Source organism: Mycteria americana, chromosome 2 (assembly GCF_035582795.1).
Source record: "Mycteria americana isolate JAX WOST 10 ecotype Jacksonville Zoo and Gardens chromosome 2, USCA_MyAme_1.0, whole genome shotgun sequence".
Taxonomy (NCBI): Eukaryota; Metazoa; Chordata; class Aves; order Ciconiiformes; family Ciconiidae; genus Mycteria; species Mycteria americana.
In genome coordinates this window covers 118898920-118911156 of record NC_134366.1, presented here as the reverse complement: position 1 = coordinate 118911156, position 12237 = coordinate 118898920, and the positions used below count along the sequence as shown (strand labels likewise).

Below are 12237 nucleotides of genomic sequence, written 5' to 3'. Positions count from 1 at the left end.
GCATCCTGTTACATGGAATTATTTGCAATCATAAGTAGAATGGAGCAAGAATTCTGTGTAAAACACAAATTCAGTGAAAAAGGTCTTGAAGCTTTACGCTTTATGCCCCATCTCTATCCGGGCCCTTGACTTGGGAGCCCGCTCCACAGCGAGAGCTCTCAGACAAGTATGTACTCTCTATAACCGCGTTACTTTGCTTGACTCGCTGCAGGGTCTGAGGATTGTGTGTGTCTTTGCATTTCAGTTCTTCGCCTTGAATTCCCCAGACTCTCACGACTATGTACAACCTGCTTGCTTATTATCTATATGGTCTAAGAGATACGCAGCAGGCAATAGTAAGTCTCCATCCTACAATAAGGTTAGGCTGGTGCTGGGAGATGCACAGCTGCCTTGCAACCTACATCTCTAGTTCAAGATGTAACTTCAGTTAGAATTTCTGTTTGAATAAAAATAGTAGAGATCTGTGGTCTTTATGCTACTTCATATCCTGCTTTAAGTTTATATACTCTTTTGCTTTCGTTTTTCATAGTGCTAGCTGACAACTCCATTCTCTAGCTATTATTTTCTGTGAAGCGTGCTACCAAGGTAGTATTCATTTGATCAGTTTGGCATTTGGAAAGGTTTTGTACCTTGCCAGTCACCCAGACCCATCACTGTCATCCTCTCAGCAAGCTCTTCTCTGGTAGAGGCTGAAGAAGGCCATGGAGGAGGTGCTCCTGAGCAGGTCATTTAACTGCATTCCATCTGTAGACTGGTTTAATCTAGAATGAGTAAAATAAATATAAACCAACATACTCTCAGTACAAACTCTGTCATGTACTAACTTTCCATATAGATGTCTTAAAATGACCAAGAACATCCAAATAAATTATGTCGTCTTTGAAATGATCGTTGCTTAGGCATTAATCTCAATTAAGGTGGCAGAAATGGGAAGTAGGATTGCTTATAATTCATTTTTATATACATTGCATGATGTTCTAATGCAGCAGTTCCAGCTAATCTTGCTTAAAGAAATGATCCGTAGGAACAGACCACATCTCAGTACCCCTCTTAATAGTGAATAGCGCATGATATCCAAAAGGACTTGTGAAGGTAAAATAGGTTTCTTGCCTTCCAACCAGGAAAAAAAGTGTTATTTCAACACTGCAAGAATGAGTGAGTTTACTAAATATTTCTCATTTTAAGCACTATTACTTGTTTTGCCCTCTCACACTAGTGAATTTTCTAACAAGCACTGTGTTTATTGACAGGCATATAAAAAGGGGTTTCAGTGCTACGGGGCTTGTATTTGTCAATGGCAAGAAAAGATTATGAGTATTCTCTGGCACAGAAATAGGAAGCCCTAGTGTAGGTAATTCCGATGCTGTCATAGATTCAGGGCATCGGAAGTGTCTTCTGGAGGACCGTGACAGAGGAGTAGCTGCCTGCACACCTCCCGCGCCCTTGAGGCTCTGCCGGAGCCTTGCTCTGCCCTCACACACCTGAGCAGCAGTTGGGCCTGAATTGTCCATCTCACTATGGTGGATGGCTTGGCCCAGCAAACCTTCTGTGCGCAGGACCTTTGCTGCGCTCACCAACCAAACAGACCCTGGTCCTCGCTCTACACACATTACAGACTTTCACCCATAAACATCAGCTCCACTTAATTCATGTATGATCTCAAAACACATTAACTAAAGGAAAATAGAGCAAGAAAACACTTTGCCTGTGTTGTCCCAGCTTTAAAAGCTTTGAAAGTATCAGCAGACCCAGAGCACGTCCTTCCTGAAGGGGTGGATCTCAGCAGTGCTCACCTCCCGGTATGCCACTGACTAGTCAAGCTGTGCTGAAAAACACCCAGGGTTTTGGGGGTCTTCTGCAGGTTCCTTAAGCCCGCAGCTGGAAAAAAGCATTGTTTATATGGGGAATTTGGGGTGAGCGGTGAAGCTGGAAGTCTCCAAGGTTTGCGCCAGCCCAGGAGAGCCCTAAGTTACTGGTTCTGCCTGGCAAGCTCCAAGATGAAATACATCAGCGTGTGTTTCACATTAGGAAGGAAATTTTGTGATAGTCTAGGAGTGGCTGAGATAACTAGGTCAGAAAAAAGAAAGGGCTTACGATAACTTGAAGTAACCCATATTTATTTTTAACATTTAATGTTAATATTTAATGGCTTGTATTTTCAGTCTGCACTCTTGCTGCTGCCTTTCTTACCCTGCCTGGAAAGTGGAATTGTTTTGAGGAAAATGATAAACCCTGAGGCCTTAATTTCAACAAGCAGCCTTTCATTTTATATTGTTATGATTTGAGGTACTCGACTTGGCGGAAAGTACACGTCTCACTTGTCTGAGATCTTTATGCGGCCAGTGTGTGGAGGGATGAAGGCATAACAGAGGGGAAAGGGGGGAAAAAAGGTTAGTTCAGGAGAGGCAGAGTAGATGGGGACTCTGAGAAGGGCCAATTCATCTTTCTCTTCATGGCGTTGTCCCTTGGCTGGCAGCTGGGGCACACTGCAGAAAGGGTCAGGCACGGAACTGGCAAGGCTCAAGAGCCAAGTGGAAAGTCTGGCCACGGGCAGGAGATAAGCAGGCACGTCGCGCTGGTGGCACAGTAGAGGAGGGCTTGCTCTAAGTCAGCGTTTCTATGTGTGTAGTAAGAGATCAGGGAGAACAGCCTGTGGAAAATGGAAGAGCTTTGGTTCAGTTGAGTAGAAAGGGTGAGATGCCTGTTGGATGGTGTAAGATCAGGGGAGTAAGAAGAAAAGGGTTTACACATCTGTGGTGCAATGGAAAAAGCATTAAAAAACAATACACTCGTGTTGTTGCTGGGGAGGGGTCAAGAAAATCCCCAATTAGATATTTTTTTGCTCATACAATATTTGTTTTCAAAGCTTAGCTAAGAGAAAAGCCCAAAGGAATAGTAATTAAGACCTAAATATACTAAAAGGATTTGCACCAAGATCCAGCTTCACTTTTGCCTAGATCTGTGATTAGACAGAGAAAATGCACAGTTCTCGTTTGCTGTTTAGGCTCCTGACCTTGTGTTTTTAATTGACTGCTCTACTAAACTGCTTGTAATAGCAGACTGTGGCTAAATTCTTAAGTGAAATTCTCAGAGAAGAAAGAATTGTGATTAAAAGCAGAACCAAGCTTCAAACAACTGCTCTGGTCCTAAACTTTTCTAGAGCTGGAGGCTCCCATCTCTGGCATTGACTCAACTTAGTAAAGACTCCAAAGGAGTCTTAATTGAGGTTTACTACATTAAGTTTTTAGTTATTGTCGGCTGTTGTTTCCTTTACCTATAAATCCTGAGCTGTGGATACAACAAGACTTTAAACTGCTTTTGTAATTCTCTTCTCTTACATCAGTCAGATTCTTCCATGCTCTAAATTTCAGTAACGGGTAAGGTACTAAAGAGCCAGCTCCTTGCATGGGAGACTGTCCAGGGAGTCACAGCCATGCCCCATTTCTTCTGCCTGTACAACATCCCTGGGAGGAAGGGGAAGACCATAACAATCCTTGTTATGTATCTATGGGACTTATTCTTAGGCAGAAGCTGTTTGGCAGTTTTACCAACAGAAATCTAAAGCATGTCTAGCTGTAAATGTTGTATTTCTGTGCACATTGTCTCAAAAGTACTTTGTTTGTTCTCCAAAAACACTCCAGTTTGGCAAAACAGAAAAAAAAATCTCACAGACCTCTCCAACTTCAGACTGTAAATACAAAGTCATGCAAAAGAGACTTCTCTGCAGGAATTAAAAGTATGTAACCAAAATTGGATTTATATTGGCAAGTTAATTAAAATCCCAGCAAGCCCAGGGGGCACCTGGGGTACTTGTCTCATAACAGCGACACTGATGTAATGCCTCTAGAAATAAGACATGCCCTCATCCCAGTAGGCTACGAACCTGCAGTGAGGCTCTTTTGGCTCCTCTCTGTACTAGTCCATCACTTCTTTCTTTGCAAACCTAATTTTACAGGACTCTAAAGCTATCAAATGTATGCGCAGGAATGAGGGATATAGCTTGCTTTAGTGTTGTTTGGTTTTATATTTTTTTCTGCCTCATTTCCCTCGTGGAGCCTTTAGACTACTTTGCCAGAGAAAGGTTTATGCAGCATACCAGAAAACACAGAGCGTGGCTCTTGAATGAAAGCACTTCATAGACATTTGGGGTCAGGGTTTTCAAAGAGGATGAGGCCAGTTGTTGATGTGCTCAATACCCAGCAGCTCCTGTTATGGCACTAAGGACAAATCTTCAAAAGAGCTCTTATTCTGATTACTGCACAAGGGGCTTGAGATGTTTGGAGAATTTAGTCTTAATTGGGTATCAGAATGAAAATTCATGGTGGAAACATAAAATGTCATTACATATTGAAAAGCAGGTGATCTTATATGCGTGATGGAGACTGCTGCTGTATAGTAGGAAACCGCTAATTGGCATTAAATGTTAATGGAATTAATTCTGCTTCTGTAGGTGCGTTTCTTATAAAACCCCATGTTGTACACCATCACATTTCATTAGCCCAAACAGATGATAGGTCAGTCAATGAGCACCTGCAGTAATTTCCCTGCATCTAGCATATTTTTGCTGATAAACCAAATGGCTTGGAAAAAGTAGACCACATTTGTTTGTTTTTTAAAGAAAAAAGGCACTGTGGTATGTCTGATTAGTAATTACAAAAGTGGGTGAGGTGGGTTCAGTGATGCCAAAAATCTGACGAGCATATGAAATCAACTTAGTTGTCTGCATAAAATTTTATATGTATTGTCATTGAAAACAGCACATGAAAATAATTTAGATTTTTGCGTACATCTGTTTACTTGACGTGTCTAAAAGAAGTCCTCATATAGGTACTTAATGAAACACCAGATAAGAGGAATTGCAGGAAGCCTCCACTTGGGAAAATAAATAAAAAATAAAATAAATTAGACTATCATGCAAGAATTGAGACAGCTAATTTGAGTTAGGCCTTCCCAAGGAAGCTAACGCATTCATAAGAACCAGGTGATTAAATGCTGATTTGTTGAGTAAGCTTTCCCATTTTTCTGCTCATGCTGTGTCTGCTAATCAAGTATAATTTTCTTAAAAGTCTTTTCTATTCAAAATAACTTGTCAGATACAATCTCTGGTTACTCCCTGGTCTTTGAGAGGCTCATTGGGAATATTTGATTTAAATTTTGGATAAATAAATCATGTTACACATTTCTGTCTCCTAATTCAATGACTGCAAAAAACGGTGGGGTACCTTTTGTTTTACTGATCCAGAATGAATCTTTAAAAAACATTCTTCAATATTTAACAGAAAAATGACAGGTTTTGCAAGTCACCAGAGAATTTGCAGAAAGTAAATGCCAAAACTAAGAAAAAAACTTTAGAGAATTGAATAAGTATACATACTATCTTTCAGTACTTGCCAAGATCAGATGTCAGCTCTGGCTAGACTTGAGTTTGACTAGAGTTTGACTCCATTCATGGCTCCTGGCTAGCACAACAGCACAGACAACATTTTCGGTATGGCCATGACATTCTCAACAAGATGTGGGTGGAGGTTTGCTCTTTGATCCCATCTGCTAGAGGGAAAGTGGCCTACCTGGCATTCGTGCCTTTGGTACCAAGTGGGGTGCTGCTGCAAAGCTAACCTGTGTGCAACTGCCTGGGATTGAGGAGAAACGTGAAGTACAGACTAGTGAAACACCTTAGCACAGATACTCAGCTCAAAACCTCACATTTTTTTCCGAAGTAATTGTATCTGATAATACAAAAGCATTAAAAATGAATCCCTTTTCTTTATGTGTAGTTTACAAATATTTGAGGTTTGATGCTGAGCAATGGCTGTATGTATGAGATATCCAGGTACCCAACAAACCTCAGGAGTGATACTCTAGCTTTGGTTTACAGTATTAAAAAAGAAGTTATTACAGATGTGCTCAATCCAGAAAGATGCTTAGTGCCTTTTAGTCACTTAGTGACTTAAGTATCTTTGGCTTTCATGGGTGCTTCAGGACTAGGGCTAACAAGAAGTAGAATCATAGAACCATAGAATCATTTAGGTTGGAAAAGACCCTTAAGATCATCAAGTCCAACCATAAACCTAACACTGCCAAGTCCACCACTAAACCATGTCCCTAAGCGCCGCGTCTACATGTCTTTTAAATACCTCCAGGGATGGTGACTCAACCACTTCCCTGGGCAGCCTGTTAACAGAGAAGTCAATGCCATTCTTAGTTCTCTCATGCAAAAGTTAGCCCAGGCACTTTCTCTTCCATGCAGTGGACATGCAGGTATTTTCCCCCCTAAAAATGAACCTGGAGGCTAAAGCCATCCAATGACATAATTTCTTTTGCTTTGTTGCGGCAGGCAAGTGAAAATCGGAAGCTCCTGAACGCTCTGAAGGGTTTGCTGGATGACTTCCGCTCGGAGCTGCGGGATGAGGAGCGTGAGCGCCAGGGGCTCCAGCAGCAGTATGCCCTGCACAAGGCAGCCTGGGAGGTGGAAATGACTGAACTGAAGTGCCACCTCGAACAGGTAACATCACCTGCGTCCAACACCGGTAAAGAACAGCTGAGGTGCTTAATGAAATGGGAAATCTGTGACAGCCAGGAAAGGTACTATATGTATTCATTTTACCATGGTGCCTGAAAGCCCTCCTGAAGCCTGAGCAAAGCTTTGCCTCTTGAGTTGCCTCTTGGAATCCAGTTGTCCCAGTACAAGAGCTCATGTAGTAGGTACTCATGTAGTAGGTACTGTGTAACATAGGGGGGGACAAAGGAAATGAACCTCTTCTTGCTTCTTGTATTTTCTCAGAAGAGTTGGCTGGTAACGTATCAGCTGCAGTAACGAGACATGCGGGTGACTGTATTTATTGGCATTTATAGGAGAGAAAATGTCTTGATGTTGGCATGCTCACAATTAGCTCGTCACTGTGCCTTGGCACATAACAACTGCGGTATTTGATGCATAGGAGAGAAAAGAGTGATTTAATAATACTGACGTGTTAGATCAATATGTTAATATTAAACCAGCTATTCAGAGTTACTGGTTAGTGATGGATGGTACGCCACTGAAGAGAGAGCTCTAGCTACCCACCATGGGATACTGTTAGAAGTATGTATATAAAATCTGGTGCCAGGTGCTTCAGAGTAATGTATGGCTGTTCACAGAAGATGTACTGTTTCTGAAGCAATATGAAAACAAATGAGCAAAAAACCCACAAGGATTCATTTCCAAAGCTGATGGCATAAAAGCTCTAATTTTCCGCATTGAAGAGGGCAGGGGTGGAGAATTAGTACATTCAGGTCCTGAGAAAAAGATTTGCAATTGTAGAGCTTCTCTGCAGAAGACAAATATGATAAAAATATTCACTGCCAGGAGGGTGGTACATTTAGGAGGATTTACTGAACGTTGGAGACTCAGTGTGACGCACAGAGCTGAGATGCAAGCACTGCTGTTCCTGCCCAGGTACTGTAGGCTGCTTTCCCAGAATGAAGGAAGAAGCTTTCATTTTAGCAGAGTTTTCTCTCAGCGGATTCAAATTCTCAGTTCAGCTGCTTCTTAGTGCGCACACATTTCCAGACAACAGATCACTTGAAAAAGGAAACAGAATCAATCCCCATTTTCACTCCTCCCAAAATAAAAACCTCGCTGACAGATTTATCTTAAGCTCAAGATGGCAACAAAGAACAAAACTTAGGGAAAGTTAGTCTGACAACGAGCTGCCAATTTAGAACTTGCATGCTTTGCCTTTGCATGGGCGATAAACTCCCAGGGTGCTGCGTTGGCTGGTGTTTGGCACCAGGACAGTGCTGCCATTCCTGCCCAGGGAGAAGGTAGATTTGCATCTGTCCTTCTGGTGGCTTTATCGGGGTCTTTGCTACCTCCACTGCTCCACTGGTAATAATATATAACATAGGGTAATTATCAAGCCGTGGGTGTTACTTTTTACATTTTTTCCAGCAAATTAAAAGAATGAAACTGGTCAATATTTAAGACCTCAAACTGTCTTCCTTAGCCAATTCCCCCAACTACATTTCTATTTCACAGTAAAAACAGGTCCCTAATGCAGTAGCAAAAAAGATAGCACATAAATCACTCGAATATCAATTAGGATAGGGCAAACAATGTGAGTGTCCCACTGAGGTCTGGTATACATGCTCACAATTACAAGGAGGCAGTTAAAAAATTAAATATAAAAATAATAATATAATAAGCCTGAAATAGAAATAATATAAACATAAATGTAACTCAAACTAATGTTAAGGATTCAAAATATGGGGTGTTTTTGTTAGAGGTTCAATTTCAGGATCAAAATGGGAGGAGCTAGTGAACAACATGTAAAATATCAGCATTACATATAGTCATGTTAACATCTTTTGCTATTCTGTATCAACATGTGGCATAACAACAGCTTTAACTTAATAGCCAAGTCTGTCATGTCAATGTGGGTAGGAGAACCTCTCATGATGTCATTTTGTTGTTTTGATTGGTAGTGATGAAGCAGCAGGCTGTACAGCCTCCCGCCCTAGGGGGGTATAGAGCTGCCAAACCCTTGACAAGCCCATAGAGAATCAAGGCCTTTCTAGTCTCCACTGTTGTCTTCACTGCTGCTGTTTTCCACTTTTTTTGTGAAGCAGTAGGTCAATTAACAAGAGCATTTTCCTCAAGAGAGTCAACTCCTAATTAATAGTCACTGGCAATGCTTTTGCATTTTGATGCTTCAACTCTCTGTATAGGAAAGAAAAAAAGGAAAGAAAACTCTTTTGATACAAAAGCACTGCATATCAGAGGTGACAGTGTACTGTTGCCTGCTGCTTTGGAGCTTTAGGACTGCGTATATCATTAAAAATAAAAGTCTTGGCTGTCAGAAATGCATGTACATCGTATTTGGCAGAAGGATCCTTAGGCATTGTTTTTAAGATAAGAAATAATGAGATTGCTCCCAAGTATGGGATTGCGATAACTCTGAGCCAATAAGGAGTCCCAGTGATTCTCAGCTTCCAGCTGGGCAAGTGAGAAATCCCAGTATTCTGGGAACCGAGAAAGGTTTGGAAGAAGGAGGGAGTTAGTATGTGGGGCCAAACCCTGCGTATGCATTGGGAACTTGCACGTAAGGACATGGACCCTCACTAGGACTCCAACCAACAGTCCAGCTTCAGGACGCCTGGGAGAATATAGGCTGTGGTGCACATGGAGAGGCATCTGGCCACCGTTAGCAGTTAGCAGGTTTAGGAAAGTCACATCTAGACTTTCATGATAAGGAGCCACCAGTGGACCTTCTCCCCATGATTTGAGCCATTTCGTCAAAACAGAGGCAGGACTCTCTCCTTGCCAGGAGCATTGTTCTGCCTTCCACAGGCACCAAGAACTGTCTTCTGAGTGTAAAGACACCACCTCTGACTGAAGAAGGTTTTAGATCCCAAATCACTGAACACCAGGAAATTATTCTGAAGGTGTATTACTCTATACTTGCCTTGGTTTTGAACTCATCTTTGTACTCATAGGCTTCCTGTATTCTTCTCAAATGGGCCAAGAGCCAGGGCTCTGGTCTGGGTGAGCCCATGGTCTGGCACAGGATCACTTACTGTATTTTGGCAGCTTGGGCAAGGCAGTCTAACAGCAGCCATGCATTCTTGGGTATCGCTCTCCTGGAGCACGTTCTTTCTCCCCGCTGCCTCTCTCAGCTTTCCTGCCCTTCACAGGTACCATGGCCTAGGCACCACTGCTTTTCTTGTTTGCTAACTGAAAGGCTGAGAATTTGCCCAGTGGTGGTGAAGAACTCAGTGGTGTAAGGGGAGAGAGAGCATGAGTCCTGTTGAGGTTCAACATTTTGCTATTTTTTTGATATTCAAAAAATGGAAGAAGGAATTTGCTTTATAGGGTAATCATACAAACTGTATTTATTGCATCTGAGTGTTTGTTTGCTTTATAGGTTGCTTTTAGAATTTTCATGCTTCATGCCAGCTAAAGAATTTATCGCAGGCATTGGCATGTCTTTGCAACTTAGCATGCTAGCCATCGCTACTGCTGCGTATGGCATTATTCCCCAGGAGGCAGCAGAGTTGTAAGGTTGAGTCTGCACTCCAGCCTGGTTGGATTTACCCCAGACACTCCAGCAACCTCTCCTGAGAGCTCCTATTGCAAGATGAGAAGTCTACAGGGGCATCAAAGGTCCTTGAAAGATGACTTATGTATATGACAAAGAACAAGTCCTAAATAGCCCTCTGCCAGGCTTAGGTGTAAGGAAATTGTATGGAGTTTACTTCAGTAGTCCCTCACTATTTTGGCCGATCTCAGCTCTGCAGTGGCACTCCTGAAATACATGATTATTTAGTGTCACAGCTACTTAGTAAACCCAGCAGGAACTTGCAAGGGCGAGCCAGGGGGTGCAGGCCACAGAATAGTAAAATCATAGAATCATGGACTACCAGGTTGGAAGGGACCTCTAGGATCATCTGGTCCAACCTTTCTTGGCAAAAGCACGGTCTAGACAAGATGGCCCAGCACCCTGTCCACCTGAATCTTAGACGTGTCCAATGTTGGGGAATCCACCACTTCCCTGAGGAGATTATTCCAATGGCTGATCTCATTGTGAAAATTTTCCTCTTGTGTCCAATCGGAATCTCCCCAGGAATAACTTGTACCCATTATCCCTCGTCTTTTCCATGTGACTCCTTGTAAAAAGGGAGTCTCCATCTTCTTTGTATCCACCCTTTAAATACTGGAACAAAATCAAAGCAAACAAACCTAAAAGAATGGTGCAAACATGGCTGACCCTGGCTGCAGCAGCAACTTTGACTCTCGCAGCACCATGAAATGGAGCTGGGGACTTGTGGATGGACAGCGGAAAGATGTAGCAAGGGGCAAAAGGCCATTATCTGAAGTTAGCGGTGAGTTTGGAAACTGGCCGGGATATTTTTACATATTGCTGAACTAACATGTGGGCAGTCAATATGCTGGGTAGTGGGTAGGAAGGCAGCAAAGCTTTCCAGCTTCTTGAGGAGCCGTGCTGCCCAGGATAGTGTCTCCCATCGTGGATCTGCAGCACAGAGGTGTCTCTCCTGAGATGTTCTGTGTTTCTGCCCCATGGCACCTTCGGTCCACCACTGAGCCATGCAGTTGTGTGCAGGACAGCTTCTCGCACATCGCTGCTGGTCCCACAAATTTACACTGCACAAATAGGATAAGTGTGCGAAAGATAGTGTGATGTCAACTTTGTTAAAATAGGATGCCGCCTTTTTATAATTGATTTTCTTGGTTGGTTGGTCGTTTGAAAACAACTGGACTTTGGAAATTAGTGGTAGAGGACACAGGTGTTTTAAGATCTCCCTGTCCATGCAAGTAGCTGTAACAGGATGTTCTCTGCAGCTCAGTACAATTTCAGATGACTCAAGCAATGACACCTCTGCCATTTACTTGGGGAGGCTGTTCTAGAGACAGTAAGCTTCACTCCTGAATCCGGTCTGAACTTCCCTTTGCTCAGAAAGTTTAGGCTTATTTTCCACATAGCGCAATGTGAAGGCGGTGTCCTTCTCTCTTGCTAAGGAGCATGTTTCCCAGCAGACCTGCTGCCTCTCCTTTTTGAGGGCAACTTTAACTTCAGAGGCAGAAATGAGTTTTCGCTGCTTTTCACTCCTGTTCACCTGCAGAGCCAGGGGACGGAGATGTGTCCCATTCTGAGTCACTCACACATCTACTGAGTTGTCAACAAAAGGTCAGGCTTCAGGGATAAATTCTTCACTCGCTTGAACTTACACTTTTTTCACTCTGACAACACTCCAGCAGTGGCCCAGGTTGGCCAGAGAGGTTGTGCAATCTCTGTCCTTTGAGATTTGTCAGGATCTGACTGAACAAAGCCGTGCGCAACCTGGTTTGATCTCAGAGCCGACCCTGCTGGAAGCAGGGTATTGGACTAGAGACCTCCTGACACCCCATCAAGCCTGCATTTTCGTATAAATCTATTACCTTGGGCCAGCTCTTCTGACCTGATCAAGCTGATCCCTGAGCATGAAGTGAAGGAGAAGGAAGGGAAGGTAGCATCAGCTAACTGCCCTAGAACTCAATTCAGACAGCAGAACCTACAGAGATGGGGAGGATGATCTCAGTACATCTTGTGCTGCTAACACCCTCTTATGTTGGAAGCTGTGTGGACCATTGCTGAGGGTTGTTCTGCAAAAAGTCTCTTCAGAAGATGAATGCACTGTCTTTAGGTTTCGGGGGCACTGAGTGAGAGCACAAAGGCAGAGCAGTGGCTGAGGACGTTGTCC

At 43.0% G+C, this 12237-nt stretch overlaps 1 protein-coding gene across 5 annotated transcripts in view; it reads left to right on the top strand.

The window, feature by feature from the left end:
- The window catches only part of MTCL1 (microtubule crosslinking factor 1), a 111310-nt gene that overhangs the window by 80601 nt on the left and 18472 nt on the right, over positions 1 to 12237 (top strand). For all 5 annotated transcript variants that reach the window (XM_075494387.1, XM_075494385.1, XM_075494384.1 and 2 more), the window contains one exon: positions 6335 to 6502. In XM_075494387.1, the coding sequence (XP_075350502.1) occupies positions 6335 to 6502 (168 nt within the window). The remainder of the gene's footprint in view (positions 1 to 6334; positions 6503 to 12237) is intronic.